Source organism: Excalfactoria chinensis, chromosome 2 (genome assembly GCF_039878825.1).
Source record: "Excalfactoria chinensis isolate bCotChi1 chromosome 2, bCotChi1.hap2, whole genome shotgun sequence".
NCBI classification, from domain to species: Eukaryota; Metazoa; Chordata; class Aves; order Galliformes; family Phasianidae; genus Excalfactoria; species Excalfactoria chinensis.
Window position 1 is genome coordinate 36,308,154 of NC_092826.1, and position 20,312 is coordinate 36,328,465.

Below are 20,312 nucleotides of genomic sequence, written 5' to 3' on the forward strand. Positions count from 1 at the left end.
ACCTTCTAAGTGAAAGGATTCCTCCTGATATTTAATCTAAACTTTCCCTGTCTTAGTTTAAAACCATTCCCCCTTGTCCTATCACTATCTATCCTCATAAACATTTATTCCCCTTGTGTTTATATGCTCCCTTCAAGTACTGGAAGGCCACAATGAGGTCTCCCAGAGCCTTCTCTTCTCCAAGCTAAACAAGCCCAGTTCCCTCAACCTTTCTTCATAGGCAAAGTTCCTATGCGTGTATGAACATACGTGATCTTTGCTTCTCGCCTTTCTGCCATTCCTTTTTCTTGTCACAGTCTTCTCCAGACCCTCATTGAGTGTTTCTATAAGACTGTGCAACAGTTTATTTTCCTGGTACATTACAATGTCTGCATTGTTGTGCACCCAGGCTTGCAGTGGGGTCTACATGCCAACCTCTGACCAGAAATCATCGTGATTGCAATCTATCGAAAATTATGGCATACTGAATGATGAAAGCTGTTCCTACACTCCGATGGGGATCTTTGATTTAACACCTCTGAAAACATTCTAAAACAATTATTTAGGTAATGTTTTTTTTCTCTCTAATGAAAAGAAGACAATGGCAACAGAAGCCTAAATGACAGGTGAATCTCATAAAAGCAGTTGAGTCAGATAAGTCACATAAGCATTTCTTACAATATAGATAGATGCATTTTTCTGTCATGATCTGCAGTATAAGTAGGTTTTCCAGTGGGCCTTGCACGTTTCTCCAGATTTCCGTTTTCATCTCTGCGAATAACTAGCTGAGAAGTGTGCAAAATGGGGCTGAAATTTCCACTGCATTGCATTTCCTCATCTAGAAAAATACTCAGAAGAGAAATGCGGTTTTATTGTACTTTTTGTTAATACAGTATGCTGTGACAGCTAATGACACAGTTAATGTGACAAAGTCATTCTCAGAAGGCAATTAACTCATTCTTTTCCCGTCAGTCAGAAAAAACTGTCAGCCTCCATTTGAACTGAAGCAGTGGAAACTAGCCAAAGTAAAGAACCATTATGGGAACTCACACATAACTTAAAATTTGGATCAGCAGGTCCAGGACACAGGAGATATTTTGCTCACAGATATCTACCATACTGAGTTTTTCCATAGCAGAAGAGAGCAGAATTCCTTGAATGGGGCTCTTGGACTAGATGAGGAATAGTGCCAGTTTCTCCCTCTGAATTACCCAGTAATCCCTTAGACATAAGGAATTTCACCGGTACTATGTAATGAAGTCTGCTCATTGCATCATGACTGTTCACAGCATGTAGATCCCTCCAACACCTTTTAAACATACAGCTCCAACTTTTGCTGTTCTAGCACCAGCTCTTGTCTGTCCTCAAGCAGTTAAATTCACTGGTGAGGCCTGGCCAAGAAAGACAGGTCATGCTGTTGTAGCTGCTCTTCTGCTTTATTCAAGGAAACCTGAACACCATCATCAGTTTTCTCGATGTCTTAATGAAAAGAGCAATTAAATTACTGATGTTAATCTGAGGCAAAATAGGTAAGCACAGCAGTAGGTTTGCCTTCTGTTCTGTGCTATCTCACTGTTGTTTGAGTCCAGAACCCGGCTCAGGTTCTCAAAACTGAAGTCCTTCCTGAGCAGCAATACTGACTTTCCCTTCCTTCTGCCCATCACTGTTCTACAGAAGAACAGATCCACTGGGTGCCTTTCAATCACACTCAAAAATAAATAAATAGATAAATAAAAATCAACAAACGCACTTCTGTAGTCCTCAACCAGAGTGTCACTAACATAAGAACTACTTTTTCAGTATACAAAAGGAAAGACAAATTTTTCAGGAGTACATTCAAGTGCCCATTGTACTCATACGCAAAGAAACAAGCGATATTGAAATAATCCAGTCAGTTACTATTCAAGATACAAAGAATTAAAGAAAAAAGATCATCCCACAGACATAAATAATACCAGTCTTTTCACTTAATCAGGAGGCAGGGAATACTATTTGAAAGAGTTATTGAATCACTGAATCATAGAATGGCCTGGGTTGAAAAGGACCACAATGATCACCTGGTTTCAACACCCTGCTATGTGCAGGGTTGCCAACCACCAGACCAGGCTGCCCAGAGCCACATCCAGCCTGGCCTGGAATGTCTCCATGCACAGCCTCCTTGGGCAACCTGCATCCACAGCCTCCTTGGGCAACCTGTTCCCGTGTGACACCACCCTCTGTGTGAAAAACTGCCTCCTAATATCTAACTTATACCTCCCCTGTTTTAGTTTAAAACCCTAAATCTGTCCCCTAAATCTCCCATCTTAGTTTAAAACCATTCCCCCTTGTCCTATCTCTATCCACCCTCAGAAACACACGTATCCTCTCCTGCTTATACACTCCCTTCAAATACTGGAAGGCCACAATGAGGTCTCCCTAGAGCCTTCTCTTTTTCAAGGCAAACAAACCCAGTTCCCTCAACCTTTTACTAGCCAGAGCTAGCCAGACTGTATGAGAAAGGAATTTGTATGTCTGACTAACTTATAAAAGACACCATTCTCCTCCCCAGCTACTACTTCTGGAGAATGTAATCATTTCAACCTGGAAAGTAAAGCCACCTTTCTTTTTGACCTGCCAATATACATGAGAAAACGTTATAATTTTGTCCTCTGCTCAATCCTGTCGGAAAGGTTTCTGTTCATTTTTTCTTGTGAAGCACAGTGAACAGAAGCATCTTTCAGATGGTACACATTTCCAGGGATTTGGGGTTCTGTAGCTTAAAACCTTTAAGAGCCTTCAGGGACAACACTGACGAGCTCTATGCTTTGTGCCCTCTTCTTCAGGAAGAGTACTATCAGCTAGATATTTTCCTTGAGGATAAGTGGCTGACAAGCCTTGGTACCCAGGGTAACTTGTGCCAGATACAATTATACTATCATAGATATCACATCTTGGTAGCACCACATCATGAAGAGCACAGCCTAGGTGCTGGGTAGGGATATACTGCAGCAGTTTGGAAGATGCATGTGGCATACATGGGTCTGCCAAGGAGTGCCTACACTGCTGTAGATGTCTGAGAAACAAAGTCTCTGTAGGCTCATAGTAGAATGGCTGAAAATCATCTTTACAATAGTAAAAGCCTTGTTTTGTTGCCTAGGAGAAATATAAATCTTTCCATAACCACAGTAGCTCGTAATTAACCCATCTTCTGGATCATGCCCCAGCAGTACTGCAACAGCAAGTTCATACAGCAACTCATGGTTTTCACTTCAACATATGGATTAGAAATTAAATCAGTTTGGTTATCTGTGTGATGAAGTATATTGAAACTATTAGCAGAAAAAAAAAAAAAAAAAAGGTAGGAAAGGAGATCCTGATCCAGTAGTTTCCTATTTCTGTTGGAAGGATCATGCTTAGATCCAGGACCGTGTTTTACATTGTATGCCATTCTGAGTTACTCTTAAATCAGTCACAGATCAATGTTATATACTTTTTATCCAAGTCCTCACAAACATGGACTTACTTGAACTTCGTTTCACAAACATAACTGAACACTAGTAGCTTGCTGAAAGTTCCTTTTTCTTTTCCCATAAGGCCAACTGTGTTCTGGGGTGCATTAAAAAAGAGGTGGCCAGCAGGGAGAGGGAGGTGATTGTCCCCCTCTACTCAGCTCTTGGGAGGCCCCATCTGCAGTACAGGAAGGACTGCAGGGGAATGGCTGTTTATGAAGGTGTATATTGATAGGACAAGGGGGAGTGGTTTTAAACTGAGATGGGGGAGGTTTAGGTTAGATATTAGGATGAATTTTTTCACATAGAGGGTGGTGTCACACGGGAGCAGGTTGCCCAAGGAGGCTGTGGATGCCCCATCCTTGGAGGCATTCAAGGCCAGGCTGGATGTGGCTCTGGGCAGCCTGGTCCGGTGGTTGGCGACCCTGCACACAGCAGAGGGGGCTGAAACCAGGTGATCATTGTGGTAATTTTCAACCCAGGCCATTCTATGATTCAGTGATTCTTACCAGCCCTTACTAATGCTAAATAGCTCACTTTACTCATATTTGTTTGGTTAGGTATATGTTGTTTTTTTCTCCAAATATATGAACACATATTACTTTATGTTGTGATCTGCACAACATTAATTGTTGTTACTGACAGAAAAATTATTTTGACTGTCTGAAATAATATCTTTCCATTCAGCAGAGATCTAAGGCACTATTTGAGTTTGCAAAAATTAGGGTTTTTATTTTGTTTGTCTATATTTATCAAAGCATGTGTTGGGCACAGCTCTTTGCAGCACATGAATGGCTTATGTTACGTTCTAAAAAGACAAATGCAAGTCATCCAGCTGCCCAGTAAAATAACTATTCATCAACCACTTTAATAAAGTCATTTCATCCTACTCAATCCTTTTCTTTTAGAATTTATTTTTGGCAGTACACTTTAAAGTTTTAAATACTGATAATGTATGAATGCTTTATTAATATGCTCATACATCGTTAATAGCCAGGAGGTGAGCAGACTGCAACCTATTCTAAGAATGCAGGTTATCCTCAAACTTCCTTGTCACTTGTTTAACCTTCCCTAACTGCACTTAAGCCTCTAATTTCGATATTAAGTTATTAATCATCAAATGACAGAGTGACAGAGCACTAGAACAGGCTGCCCAGAGAGTCTGTGGAGTCTCCTTCTATGGAGATATTCAAGACCCTTCTAGACTCCTATCTGCGTGGCCTACTGTAGGGTACCTTCTTTAGTAGGGGTTTGGGCTCAATGACCTCTTGGGGTCCCTTCCAACCCCTGCAGTTCTCTGATTTTGTGATCATTCTAGTCTTGACTATGTATGGAATGACAGCTGGATGGTCAGTGTTAAGAGCAGGAAAGCTATGTTTGCATACTTGTGTGAGCACATGCTTTCTAAAAGGTATGCTGCAGTTACCTTAAGGCTTGCAAAGCTCTGGTTGAAACACAATTACTTAATGACACAGTTTGCTTTGAAACCTTGTTCTAGTAAACAAGTGTCTCCACTGGTTTATTTCATAACCAGGAGTTCAGCTCTGAATCATTTCACCTTCCTGCCCTGTAACCAGTTGCATTTCTTATGTAATTGCTGGTTACAGCAGAACATGTGCTCCAAATTAGCTTAGCCACTTACGCTGCACTCATCTTCTCGCTGGAAACTATGCTGCACTGAGCCTTTGAGATTCTGTCTCCAGTGATGAAGACTGTACATCAGTTTCACCTTTTGGGGGGATCTAAACAGAATATGCAGCAACTAATTGTGCATTTAAGTACAAAACTCCTATACAAATTGTGTTAGAAATGGCAGTGTAGATTTTCTGCTTTACTTACAAGCATGACTTCAAATTACATTAATTTACGTTACCCTTAGTGGCAGAAATGAAGAATGTCCACTGACTACCCATGAACTGTAATCCAAGACCTCAATTGCTTTTGCAACAGAAGTATCTGAATGAGAGCACGCTGTGACTCCCTTCAAATCCATTTGATCCATTTCCCTGTGAGCAAGACCTGTAGTATCACTTACTCAAAATGCAAAGTGCAAAGAGCACTGCCCTCTTTATTTGCTTTTTTATATAACCAGTGTGTGGAAAATGTCACGGCGGTCATGACAAACTGAGAAGATAACAGAAAAAAGCATGAGTGTGAAAGCTCAGTAGAAATGCCGATTTTTATTCAGTCTTTCTTTTCTTGCAAAAATAAGAAACAATATATATATGTGTGTGTGTGTGTATGCATATATACTGACGTGACAGCAGTGCAGGCTTGTGGGCTTAAAGCTGGCTAACATCTGTGTGAAAAACTAAGGAACCACAACTCTCATCTTGAAAGTGTGAAGCAATGGCAGTCAGTTTTACTGTTTTATATGGAGACATTTATGATTAGTGTCTCCCTTTTTATTCCCATTCCAGCAAATGAGCAAGCTGGAGTTGTTTGTGTTACAAATGAAGCAGCATTTCATTTCATGCCTATAGCCAGTCCACAGCAGAGGGAGGAAAGGCAGCACATGGAGAGGAATCTCCAAGCTCTTGGCCAGGAACTGTCCTAAGCCCTGAGCAGGATGCCATGACTCAGGGCCATCCATTGCATTTTGGGCCAGGAAGGCTGTGTGACAGCATGCTTGTGTATCATTAGGACAGGATGAGAGATATTCATCCTCACTGTGAGCACCAGACCAGACTGCCCCGGGCTCATCCATCCCCTCCCAACACACCAAGCCAAGCCCAGGAAGGCAGGCAAGACTTGACTGAGCCGTGGGTCTGAGGGCACACCAGACAGAGGGTGTAAGCAAGGCAGCTGGGCAGCAACGGTGAGCATGGGGCATGGGGATGGGGCCTGGCAAGCAGAGGGGTGTGGGGTACATGGGGCTACAACCCAGCAGACAGGGCCACTCTGGGATGGTGGAGGGCAGGTGGGAGGCTGGTGGAGGGCCTAGGGATAAGCTTTGTTGTTCCAATTGAAAATACAGCGTACTGTCTAAGGCAGCTGTCGTCTTAATAAGTTGAGTATCAGTAGTGCTGGCACACTGAGTATCTGTCACTCAGCAGGCCACTGGTTGTGGGAGGTGGCATGGTGTGTGCCTGGGGAAAGGCCCCAGCCATCCAGCCTTCCTGATCCTGGATGATTCTGAGAAGTGACTCTCTGGGGAGACAAGGGCTTTTGTTTTTCTTGGTTGTTGTGCTGCGCACTCTGGAAACCCCTTTTTGTTTTCACTGTTTTGAGAAATACCTGCGTAAAAACAAAATTCAGCATGGATCTTTGACCTTTTTTGCCTATTTGACTGCATGCAACCAATATGTGTCAGTAAATCAAACATTACCATGAAAAAGCTACTGCACAGGTCTGGTCAAAATATGAGATAAAATACCAAGATTCTAACCTGTAGGGTCATGCTTTTCAGCATATTGGTCATTTGCTCACAAATAAAAATATGCTATGTCATTTGGAAATTATATGCCTCATGGATACATTTTATTGCCTGATTTCTGAAACAGCAAATCTCATTTTATGTTGAAGAGCAAAATTATACTTTCTAAGGCTGATATCATCCCAGTATTTTCAGTCCTTTTTTCTTCAGTTAAATCAACTCACTGTGAAAGCAAACTACTCTAGAGCTGCTGCCACAGCATACATGTATAAGATGCATGCTCATAAGCCTAAAAATCTGAAATAATATTGAGGACTCTGGAATGAAGCATCTGGATTGTAGGACGTAGCAGATGATACTTGCCTTAATCCTACAGGTAAGAAGCTGCCAGCTTTCATAAAACAAGTCTTTAGATATATTTTGTATTTATGCAGAAGAACTATGTAAATGAAATAGCTCTTTGAAACTCAGTCTCTTTTCCTAGGTGATATCTCAGTGCTTTTAAGTGCCGATGTGATGTTGTATTTCTAGGTTTTTAAAACAGAAGAGCAATCTCTGTGCCTGAACAATCATGTTCAGCTGCATCCTGAAGACTCTGAAGTTCCTGACATTATCCGTGCTTATACTCTTCAAAAGTTTCATCCAATTCATATTTCCTCCATGCAAAAAATCTTTTGCTGGGGAAATAGTGCTTATTACTGGATCTGCAAATGGGATTGGAAGGCAGATTGCCCTACATTTTGCTCCTTTGGAAGCAACCTTGGTTCTCTGGGACATTGATGAAGAAGGTAACAAAGAAACAGTCAGATTAGCCAAAGAAAATGGAGCTAAACGAGTGTTTGCCTACTACTGTGACTGCAGTAATAGGGAGGAGGTCTATGAACAGGCAGACAAGGTAAGTTACAGCTTCTGGAAGCTGATTTTCCTTCTTGCTTGTGATTTTCTGCTTTTTTTAGACCTGGAATCTTAGAAACTATTCATTCAGTAAAGGGATGTAATCATGTAGGGTGATGACCATTCTCTTATTGACAAGTAACTTCTAGATGGAGCTTAAACTATTTCTGTTGTAAAGTAACTGGGTTTAATCCGTTCTACTGAGACTTCCACATCTCCCATATTCCCTTTGAGGTGTCAACTTCTTTTATATTAGAAGTGTGGTATATGGAAGAGATTGACCCAATGAATGAATTTGCTGGGCTTCTAAATTTCTGTAAGATATCAAGAAACAACAACAAAAAAAGCAATGGAACATTGTAAGGCAGGAGGTCCCTTTGTAGCAGACTACAAACACCTTGCCCCATTCAACCTCTTCTGTCTCTTCCCCTGAGCAGCAGAGGGGAAGATGGAATGTGAGCTGTGGTCAGTCCCTAATGCTATGTTTCCACTATTCCTTCATGGTCACTCCCTCCCCCTGCCCTGTATGTATCCGGAACTGCAGTTCTCATGCTCAAGGTATTCTTCTACTCGTACTTGCTAACAGCACCTGGGGGCACATCCAGCCAGCTTTACATGGAAAAATAATTTCTGTTGGAGCTGATGGTGGTAGAGGTTAAGAACCACAAGTGGTTTAATAATACTACTTGCACAGTGTGACCAAGGATGTATCTATCATAATAACACATCTGCGGAGATGAGCACATTCTGGCCTCTGTTGACCCACATTGCTCAAGGAAGAAGATCTTTGCCAATTATTTGAGTATTACAGGTCACGTTATCCTCACTGTGTATGTCTCTTATTATTACTCCTGCCACTGCAGTCCATAAAAAGAATTCCAATTGTTTCAACATTCTTAAGATCTTAATATGTTCCCACCTCCCAGCAAGTTGCAGGATCAGTCGAGCAACTTGGGATCAGCACTTCAAATGTGATCCTTAATCCTTATTCAGAATGATACCACAGATCAAACTGCCATTCTTCCAGAATGTTCTTCTTGCAAGAAAAAAGAAAAACACCACAAAAAAAAAGAATTAAGAATTTACCAAGATGAAATATCTTTTTAAAAATAACATTTTAAATTGGCTTTAATTCCCCGTTCCCATAAATGCTGACTGCTTCCTGGAAAGACGTGCATCACAATGATCAGTTTAAGATCGTGTAAGTAATATCTCCGTTAGAATTTTCCATTGATGGTGATATTTTGAAAGAAGTGATCTTTGTTCCGAGTTTAACAGAGACTCAAACTGTTTTGTGCACTCAGATAATTCTCAGCCTCCAGATACATTAACCAGGGCTCACCCTGCAGAACTTGATAGGCACAGACTGACCTACAAGTAGAGACTTAAAGAGCTTGTTCAGATTCCTGAACTGGTGTTAAGGTGTTGAATTGTTGCTAATTCTACCAATATCTTTTCAGGTATGTCCATGAATTGAACAGTCATGTAGGGGCCAGAATTTTATTTTCTTTAAGTAAGATCTTTTCAGCCAGGAGCATCTTCTACCATTGGAAATACATGTAACCTTTCATTAGTAATATGAAAAGTCTTCAGCTTGGACAAACCAATAGCAGAAAAGTCATTTGGTTTTGTTAGAGATATTCACTGCAGAATAGCTTAGATTTGTTCCCATAATGGAAGCTTTATTTCTAGCAAGCAAATCAGTGTACTGAAGGAAGAGTTCTTCGAATAAACTGATGAAGAAAATATCAGCAGATTTTTGAGTCAGAAGTGTCCACCTGGGAACTCTGAGGGAAATCTGATTGTCACGGGTTAACCGAAAACATTTCATGAGCTACAAATGCACAGGTGATGTATTGCTTATGACAGACTTCAAACCCAAGAGCGAAAAATAGCAAATACGCCAATTTTAAGTGAGAGGACAGCAAGAATCTACAAACCTGTCATACAGAAAATGGATGGAAATGATCATGATAATTAAAACAAAGAAATAACTAAATGAGAATAGACACCTGAATAAATACATCATGAAGAATAATCAGCTTGAGTTTTGTTCCTGCAGGTTCCTGTGGAAACCAGGAATATGTTGGAGTTCGGAAAGCAATCAGATAAATTCAGGGGGAAGGGGAAGGGGAGGAAATAATCATCAGGTTATATTTAATAGAAAGATAAAGACACCATATCTGGCTCAGGAGGATCCTAAGCTGCAGAATGCAAAGAGCTGCGGAGTGCACTGGAGGAGACTATTGTGTTCTTGTCCTTTCTTATTGCTTTCCCCCATAAGCCAAGGACTGAGAGCCTTACAAAGACCTCTGATGTGGCACACTAAAACAGTTCCTATGTACCTAAGTTTCCAGGTATAAACAATTGTAACTGTCACTAAACGTTTTTCATAAATGAAGCACAGAACACAAGGATGCTTTCTAATACTTTTGTTCATCTTTGTTTGTTTTTAATTCATTCATTCATTCATTTGTTTATTTGTTTTTACTCCAGGTTAGAAGAGAAGTCGGGGATGTTACAATTCTAATCAACGATGCTGGCATACTGCATTCCACAAAGTTTCTTGACATTCCAGATGATGAATTTGAAAAAACCTTGAAAGTCAACTTCCTGTCTCAAGCTTGGGTAACGTATATTTTCCTTCCCTGAAGGCCTGAAATGCACAGTCAAGTATTTCAGCAAACTGGAACACCCAGTTTGGGGAACGGAGGGAAGGGAAGGGAAGGGAAGGGAAGGGAAGGGAAGGGAAGGGAAGGGAAGGGAAGGGAAGGGAAGGGAAGGGAAGGGAAGGGAAGGGAAGGGAAGGGAAGGGAAGGGAAGGGAAGGGAAGGGAAGGGAAGGGAAGGGAAGGGAAGGGAAGGGAAGGGAAGGGAAGGGAAGGGAAGGGAAGGGAAGGGAAGGGAAGGGAAGGGAGAATTCCTGTTTTTAGTCATCCTGTAGTTGGACACACATCACACTGACACTTTGCCCCACTGTCTCTCAGTAACATCCACAAAAACCTGCCTGAGCAACCTGCTAAATGCAGTCTTTGTGCACCTGTACTGTGAAATGTGTTTTTTCTGTCACAGCTGTAGCTGAAGCTACTGCTGACTCTGTGGCTGCTAACTCCTCTACTCCTGATGCTTGTAGGCACAAGAGAGCGTTGTCTAGCACTGAAGGAGACATAAGCATGCTGCTTGTGTTGGTGTCAGACTTCAGGTTGTGCTTTTATTCCTAGTCAGTGTCTTCTTGATGTACGCAGAAAACTGATCTAAATAGTATGGGTTATCTTTGCTTTGTTCTCTCTGAGGGAATTTGCTGCTATCTGGAGTCTCAATTCCTTAGGTTTCTCTGTGCTACCCTTGCCCCTCTTGCAGTTGTAGTTCATTTGCCTGAGCAGGCAGCTTTCATCTAATAACACAGTGCCACAAATCCCTCGCTAAATGGCATTTATTTAGTGCAAATAAGAAAAATCATCGGTGCAAAATCATTGCAGGCAAAATCATCTAATCATTTTCCAGTCCACAGTGCCTCATTCTTCCAGATACCCAAGGTGAAGGTGCTGGGGGAGATGTTATTAGCAGGTCTGAGGAGACATAGAGCAAGAGGACAGTGATTGCGGGCCCCCTCAACCAGAAAAGCACATCACATCCCAGGCACATATCTGGAGCGGTGCACACACTGCAGTACAACTCAGCCACTGAAAAAAAATCCGTAACTACTCCTATCCTTTTTCATCTCATCTGTCTCATAAAACACTCGTGTCATCCTTACATAATTAGTACTAACCAGCACGGCAGTTTGAGGCCCAGAGTTGCCAGGAAGTAGTTTAGAAGCGGGGCCTGTAGCCAGCTGAAGTCCCTACTGATGTGTTGGCTTCTAGCTCCCTCTTGTGTACCAAATCCTTACTAATAGACTGCTCGAACTGCGAGGAACCCGCGCGCAGAGAAAACAACAACTTCACCGATCTAAATAATACAGTAAAGTAAATCAAACTGTAAAATCTAATTTGGAATGCAATATTTTTAACACATCTATCCGTAATGGTGTTTTTTATATGTCTCTTAGACTTGCAAAGCCTTTCTTCCTGCCATGATGGCCTGCAATCATGGGCACCTGGTCAGCATGGCCAGTGCAGCAGGACTCTCTGGAACCTACAGATTGACAGGTTAGTGTCAACAAATGCTATTAATAATTATGCCTTCGTGACATTACCTTCTCCTAAAGATCTCAGAGATGCTTGGCTTAAGCTGTTTGCACTGACATATTTAAAACTCAGGAAGAGCGTGCAGATATAAAAGGTATATCTGCAGGCAGTGGGATATCAAAGAGGAAGATGGTGGTATGTTGCCCGTACGGCACAGGAAGCTCACTGCTGGTTTTACTAGCTAGCTGCAGCCTGTCTTATCTCTGCAGAAGAAGCTTGTACATGTGCAGCAGAAGCCAGACCTATGTATTTACCACCTATGATCATTGGGTTAGATATCATTTAACTGTAAGGCCAATGACTTGGGTCTATGACTTGTCTATCCAAGTGTTATGACATTCTATGCAGTAGCTGTGCATGTTTAGATTGTTTGTTTCCATCTTCTATAGGTAAGTTCTGAAGAACAAGCAGCCTCTGACACCAGCTTTTGAACTTCTAGCTGAACTGAATTTGATCTGTTTTCATATTCATTTGAAAAACTACATGTATATATTTTATGTTATATTAAAACGAAGTTCTTACCTCTGAAAATATATATACATATTGTTGAATAGTTTATGTTGGAGGAAATCTTTGAGGATCATTTGGTCCAAACCCCCAATAAAATCAGGCCCAGTTTTTATTGTCTCAAAAGAGATTCCATGCGTTCATCAAGTAATAAAAATTAGACAGGATTCAGTCTTCCCAGGCAAACAAAATAGTTGCAAGGCAATATCAGAAGAAGTAATGTGTTGAAGTAGTATTTCTAAGTAAGGTATTTAGGTTGTACCACTAGAAATGATTCTTACTAACACATAGACTGTGGTATCAACAAGTGAAGACCATTCTGAACTAAAACAATGCCTGGCTTGCATATGAGTATCTGGAAGTGCATCTAAAGCTTAAACTAAGCTCATCTTATTTCCCTGTGCAGTTCACTGGAAAAGTCTTCGGGAAATTATTAATCATATCCTTAGACACATCTACACCATAGGTTATGCCATTGATATAAAGAGTTAGTATCATCAACATGATGATACTCAATGATAAAATACTGATTCAGATCTTCTGATTCATAACGAATTAGTACAAGGTTGTAAGTAGTATTACAAAACTTTAAGTTCAGTATGTAATACTGTGGTGGTTTTGAGATATTTTGTATGTTTCTCTGTTTCTCTGTTTCAGATTATTCTGCTAGTAAATTTGCAATCATTGGAATGATGGAAGCCATTGATTCAGAACTGAACGAGGCAGGAAAAAATGGCATTAAAACCACAATCGTTTGCCCTTTTTTTGTGAATACTGAATTAATCAGAGGTGTTGAAACCGAGTAAGTAGAACTTACATTATATATTGTTTCATAAGTAAAAAGTCGTCACTAGTCACTAGATATGCCATATACAGTCTCATAAGGTTGACTTGTTTTTAATTTAGTATTTGGCACACACACAACTGTGTCTCTTTGCTAAGAAATTCGAAGTTTGCACACAGTTAATAGCTGACGTGCATCAGAGTCTGTGCAATGACCTTGAAATCAGGGAACGGTTAGGGATATGTGGCAGTATTTTAGGCAAACTCACTCTTCAGTAGAATGGGCACTGCTGATGTTCTTTGCCCCATGTAATTTTGGTACTGTCGTTACAGTTATAGCTGCCAGGATATTTATCACCTGTCATTAACAGTGCCCCAGTGTTAGCAGATACTGCACTTCTCTGAGAACAGCTGTGTATCTATGTTGCTATGCTGTAGTGACAGGAGAGGCTGCAGGCACTGATTCAGCCATTGCAGCAGTGAAGAGCAAGCAGTCTTGGTTTCTCAGCACTCTGTTCCTGCACCCACCACTCATCATCCTGTAGAGGCATGTATTATGCAGAGCTCCTGGCAGTAAACAGGCCCAGTCCTGTTTATTTAGCTGCCAACCCACCATCTACAATAGGAAAGAAAGAGTTGACAGAACATCATAAATCACAGATGAGCTGGAATTTTTCAGTGCCACAGTCAGTGTGGGCATTAACTTCAGTAGGGTCTGAGCTGGGCTTGCATAAAAGTTATTCATCTGTCATTAAAAATCTCAACATCACCAAATTTTTATCATAGAAGGAACAAGCAGTAATGGAGACTGCTTTCCAGGGCTATTTAATGGGGAGGAGAGAAATTCTTGCATGAAATGATTTCTGTGTTAGAATACATCTCAAAGGTAAAATGTTGCAATTCCGTAATGCTTTGCTTCTTGTTTCACTAGACACCCAATCTTACTTCCTATTTTCGAGCCAGAGTATGTAGCCTGCAGAATTGTGGATGCAATTCGAAAGGAAAAGATGTATCTGCTTATGCCTCCAACTTTACACCTCTGTGGTTTCAAAACGTAAGCACATATCTCCTGTCTTCCATGATATCCTTCTTTCCTTTCCCATTTGCCTGCCAAATCAGCAAGGAGGTTTAGTTAAAATCTTCCTTTACTTAGCATCCCTGCAGTCAAACCAGCTGTACGTGATCAGTTATGAAGAAGCAGTTTTGATAGCAGTTTTGATATTATACTTAAGCTACAGTTCAGTATAGAAAGATTTCCATGGGATGGTACACTGGGAGCATTGCCTGGACTAGAACTGTCTGCTTCCAGTAACCACCTCCACCAATGCTGAGCTTTCCATGAAGCTGCTTGCTTTGTCTTCATTTTCCCCACTTCAAATATGGGAGTACCAAACGTGTTATTGACAAACGTTAGAAGGAATGTGCATGTCTTATGAATTTCTATTAGTACAGTGCCTTTTTATTTCACTTCACTTTTGTTAAGGGAGGCTGACTTGGTGTTTGTCTCATCAGTTTGATTCCTAGAAAAATCACACTGCTCCTGCAGTCTTACCTGGGGATCTACAGGACCTGGGACAAGATCGTAGGTCGGAAGAAGAAAGATTGAAACCATGGTACTTTCAAAGCCTCAAGTGCCATCAAACTGGGTTTTTTTGGTAAAATCAATTTTTAAGCACGTTCGTTCTTTGACAGAAGAATTGCTTCTTGTATAATCCTTGACAACGCTCAGCATACAGTATAATTCTAAATAATTGCTTTTTAATCACTGATTCTCAGCTACAACCCTCTCTCTCGTTTTGTGACAGCATGTTTCTTACATCCTTACCTGAGCTCTCAAAAATAGTCACTAAAACCAGGCATAGATGCTTGACTTCATTTCTTACTCACTCTGAATTCTCAGTTTCTGAGCAATCAAGGCCAGGCCGGATGGGGCTGTGAGCAGCCTGGTCTAGAGGGAGATGTCCCTGCCTATAGCAGGGGGTTGGAACTACATGATCTTAAAGGTCCCTTCCAACCCAAATCATTCTATGATTCTATGATTCTGTATCCTCACTTGGAATAAAGAAACAAACCACACAGAATTGTTCTCAGTAGCCCCAGAGCGCTTTGCCTTACATTAAGCAACCAAGCCACTTTTCATGGCCTATATTGCTTTCAGAGACTGAAACTTCAATGAGATAACCTGTTTGTTAGTGTGAAATCTGTGAATCCTAAAAGAGAAAGAGTTCAGGTAAAAGGATTGGTGCAGTTATGGGCTGCCTCTTGAGCAAAATCTCTTCTTGCAAGTGAATGGAAGTCACATCTGTCTCCTTCAGCCATCTCTCCATGTAAATGAAGCCAGAACAGAACAGTCACAGGGAGAAAAACATTTAAGGAGAAAAAGATTATAGAATTAGTTATGCCAGAGTATGTGCTGGTACTTAATAGATAAAAATCAGTTCGTACACACTCTTTTGGAAAATGCTAACAGAGTTTATGTGATAGAAAATAAATTTCCTGCCCCAAAGAAGGAGTCTACAAAGCACAGTTATAGAATTCCACAATGAGGAGCTAAAGACCCCTTTAATTAGCTATCTACTGTCTACGTTTGTCACCATATTTGTACTTATCTAATCCCATGCTCAAGTGCTTCCTTTCAGCTGCAGGTTTCTATTAAAGGCCACTCTCCCACTAAAACCCTACTCTGTGAAATCTAACCTTTTTTCCTATCACGGATCCACTCAATACATCCTTTAAAACACCCTGTGGCTATTTCCTCTATGAACATCTTGTCTGAGAGAAGCGGAAAGCTACCTCGCATTTGGCTCTTTGAAACACTGCAGTCATTGATTTGTGTTTTGCGAAACTCCCTATTGTTACAATTAAATGTCCTTTTCTTCTGACTAATGAGACAGGAACAGCACCTAAATTGCTGCCTGCAAATAATGATCCTGTTTCCTCAGCTGAAAATAAGTACGTGGATATTGAGATTCCTTCAATCTGGATGAGTGTTGTAATTTAGTTCTCAGTCTCTGACCTTGTTTAAGAAACTGTGTGAAGTGGCATCATGTGTTACTCGTGAATTTATTGTGGGCCTGCATATGCTTAATATATAACTGCATTTCTCGTGTGGAGGGCATGAACAGGGTTTGCAAGGTGAGAGGCACACAAATGATAACCTTCTGTGAAATGAGGCTCCCATTTGAAGCAGTGTTCTGTTAGCGACATTGAGATTTGGTGGACTGAAGCTCATTAAAAACCTGGTGTGTCAGGATTAAATACTTGCAGCCAAAGAGCACATTGGAAATGATAAGAATTAAGAATAATGTAGAGGAAACAATGCTTTATTTTCTAAGCTGTATTCCACCCACTCTGCACAGCCACCCTGCAGAGCCCTATCCTGCATGGCTGCACTCTGAGCCAAGAGCTCTCTTTGGCTCCATTTCTCCTGGCTAATCAGCTTGGCTCAAGCAGGAATTTATAAAGCTTATGCTTTCTAAGGCTCACAGTGATTTGTTAGATCTTCTTATCGGCCTTAGAAATCAGTAACTCGTTCTTTTCTGTGAGAATATTTCCTTACATATTTGTACAGAAAAGAGATGTGATAGATGATGTCATACAACCATAAAACTGCAAGCCAAAACCTTTCTATTAATGTTCAGAAGACACAACGGGACGCTGCTCCAGGCTTTTAATAACAAATTATCAGTTTGTGGTTTGAAACACAGTGTTGTGCTTGAGAAGCATCGCTGAGAAACTGGCAGCTCCTCAGAAATGGATGCTTTCCCCTTCGAGGCTTTTGCCTAAGTTCACTCCATGCACAAGGACCGTCTCCAGGGAAATGCTGCTGTGACTGAAGCTGCAGCTGGGACTGGAAGGTGGCTTATCTTCATCTTTTTCTCCTTGGGTGAAGGACCCAATCCTGGTGAAACTGTGGAAGAAGAAACAAAAGCAGTTACCCATAGCAGCCCTAGACTGAATCAACCTACGGAGCTGCATCAACAGAGAGGTGATTTGTGATATATGTCAGATAAAATACGGCTTTTCTCTCTTACTTCATACCCCTTAGTGAAATATTCTTTCTTAGAGCATATTTTGTGTATAGAGGAAGTTGTAGAATCATGTTCCTTACAAAGAATGTCGGCCATGTTCCAATTACAAACTTTTCGAGCAAAGTAAAGTTTGAATAATTCTAAGTCATCGTGTAACATTAAAAACCCTTCAATAAACCTTAGTAGCAACCACACACCAATGTAATTTCTCTGTAATTCTTGTGGTCTTTTGGACGTTTTACTGTCACCAAAACATCTGACACTGCCTGAGCACCTCAGACGGGGCCCAGCTGTCCTGGCCATACACAGCCTGCTATCAGGAGCTTGCAGTCACTTCAAGAGGCCTTCTTAGAAAGGCCTCGGGTGACACCGTACCCCTAAACAACATAATGCTGGACGGAAAGATTCTGCAGAGTGATTATATCAATTTCTGTTTAAGCTCAAAGGTTCCCCACAGTTCTGACACATTCCCAACCTCCTGCTGATCCCCAGCTGACTTTTCCTGTCGTGATCCTGAGGAAAAGGGACCAAGGGATCCAATAAAAAGAGGAGTCTGTCTGAAGTTGGCTGCTGCCATCCTTAGCACAACTAAGTCAAAGCTGTTGCTTTTGTTCAGAAGCAAAGACCCCTTCCCTGAAAAAATGCTGCTTAGTGAGCTGCTCTATCACATTAAAAGGCAGCCTCAACTCACTGTGAGATTCCCTGAATGGACCTGAGGTGGGAGAAATGCAGGGAGTTCTGTTGCAGTTTCTACACATTTTAATAAGTCATAAAAGTCTATGAGTGTATGGCATTTATTTCTAGGTATCACAGGATCACAAACTCATAGGGGTTAGAATGGACCTTGGTTGGACTGGATGATGTTGGAGCTCTTGTCCAACCTTGGTGATTCTATGATTCTGTGATCTCTGGGGATCACCTGCTTCCCTGCAGTCAATTCCTCACAGAATCACAGACTGAAGACTACTTAAAACCAAACAGAGCCTTGCCCAGTTTTCACTTCTAAATATTACAAGGCCGTGTGTTTATTGACACACAAACATCCTCCTTTTCACCACCAGCTACAACCAAAGTGCTCTCCACCCAGCCTTCTCAGCACTGCGAATTCATGACACAGACTGATAGCAGGGATGAGCAGCCGGTTTCCCAAGCAGAGGCTTTGCGCCGGGGCCTGATCCATTCGCTGCTGCTCTGTAACAGAGGGTGGGCAGTGATCGTCCGATAACACCGAAGGGTTGAAAGATACTTCTGGACCTTTTCAGCTCCACAGCCCTAAACCGAAGCCCTGCCGAAGCCGTTCCTTGAGCCGCTCCGGCGGGGCCTTATGACTGCGGAGCCCGCGGCCGCCTGCAGATGGCAGCCCCGTCCGCCGCGGGGCTCGGCGCACCGCAGGTGGCTGCAGCAGCCGTGCCAGGGGGTTGAATCCGCGCTAATGCTGCATTAACGGCATCGGCTTTCTATTCATTACAAATGCACCAGTCGCATATATGATTCTATTAAACCGGTATTTTCCACTAACGTAATCTCTTCACGCAACATCAGACAGGCACGTACTCCTTTTCTCCCATCTGTGCAGCACATCACCGCCGGGATGCACGCACGGCCCCACGGACACAGGGGAGAGAGAGCCGCCCGCGGCCGCCTCCCTCGCTTCATTTCGGGCAACCGGCGTTCCCTACAGGGGAGGGAGGGGAGGGGGGGAGGCAGAGAATTTCCACCCCCCGGACGCGGCGGGGCTTACGGCAGCCAGCGCGGAGAAGCTTTTTTCCTTTTTTACTCTTTTCTACTTTTTTCCCTCTCCATCTTTTCCCCCTTTTTCTTCTCTTCATTTCATCTTCCCCTTTTCTCCTCTTTTTCTCTTTCCCTCTTTTTTTCTTTTTGCATTTTCCCTTTTGCCTCTCTTTTCCCTTCTACTTTTTTCTCTTTTTCCACTTGTTTTCATTTTTCCTTTTCCCTTTTTCTTTTCTCTTTTCCTCTTCTCTTCTCTTCTCTTCTCTTCTCTTCTCTTCTCTTCTCTTCACTTCTCTTCTTCTCTCCTCTTCTCTCCTCTTCTTTTCTCTCCTCTCCTCACTTCTTCTCCCCTCCATCTCCTTCCTCTCTCTTCCCCTCCTCTCCCCTCCTCTTCCCTTTCTTTCCCTTCCCTTCCCTTCCCTTCCCTCCCCTTCCCTTCCCTTCCCTTCCCTTCCCTTCCCTTCCCTTCCCTTCCCTAAACTTCCCTAAACTTCCCTAAACTTCCCTTCCCTAAACTTCCCTTCCCTCCCTTTCCCTTCCCTTCCCTTCTCCATTCCTCTCCTCTTTTCCAGCTGTCAGTGGTTTCTATTTCCCTTTCCAAATGAGGCACTCAGTTTTACCACTGGAAAACACCGAGGGGTCAGTTATAAAGCACAGGACAGATCTGTACAACAAGAAAGCAATTTAAAGGAAACAGACTTCTCTCAGCCTGTTATAAACCTGTCAGGTCACAAATGGCTTCAAACATGTTGCCTGAGTGTCACTACTGTGCCATAGAAACAGTGTGCAGAAGAAAGCTGCCCTCTACTGAATGAAAACATCCTCACCTTGTAAGCAACACCTGTTTGTGAATATTTCAGAGTTTCAATGAAATTTTCATGCTTGTGGGCCTAAAGAATTTGGAAAACTCTTCTGTGTGTCAGGAAACTCATGCAGACCTTATAAAGTAACTCATAGCCATTCTTGTTCCTGGCTCTGTTCTTGTATTCCCTGCCTGATCTGTTTGAGGACAGCCTTAATAATACCCCAATAAACTGCCAGCCTGGCAGAAAGAAAAGGCTGAGCACAAGAGTGGAATCAGGAGGGCAAATTGTCACAAAAGGCACATTTGAAGTGCAGCAGGACATTTTAAAAGGTACGCCCAGAATGCTATGGAATCTGCAAGGTTAAATACAGTTCAGAGCCAGGTTTGGAATCCCTCAGTGACATGAAATACCAGAAGCAGATGAGGCTGTTTGGCATGTGCAGAGGGAAGAGAAGGATGAACACAGAAGAATATAAAGGAAACAAGGAAGGAGAGCTCTGAGCATCAACTCCGCTAACAGTGGAGATAT

The 20,312-nt window shown here is 42.0% G+C and overlaps 1 protein-coding gene across 1 annotated transcript; it reads left to right on the top strand.

Annotated features, from left to right (window-relative positions):
* The first annotated feature begins 7,372 nt into the window (after positions 1-7,372).
* LOC140247719 (epidermal retinol dehydrogenase 2-like) lies at positions 7,373-17,440 on the top strand. The gene is made up of 6 exons (XM_072327598.1): positions 7,373-7,738; positions 10,234-10,365; positions 11,788-11,887; positions 13,091-13,235; positions 14,148-14,270; positions 14,729-17,440. The coding sequence occupies exons 1-6, from the start codon at positions 7,415-7,417 to the stop codon at positions 14,820-14,822; spliced, it is 918 nt and encodes a 305-aa protein (XP_072183699.1). The 5' UTR covers positions 7,373-7,414; the 3' UTR covers positions 14,823-17,440.
* The last annotated feature ends 2,872 nt before the right edge of the window (positions 17,441-20,312 follow it).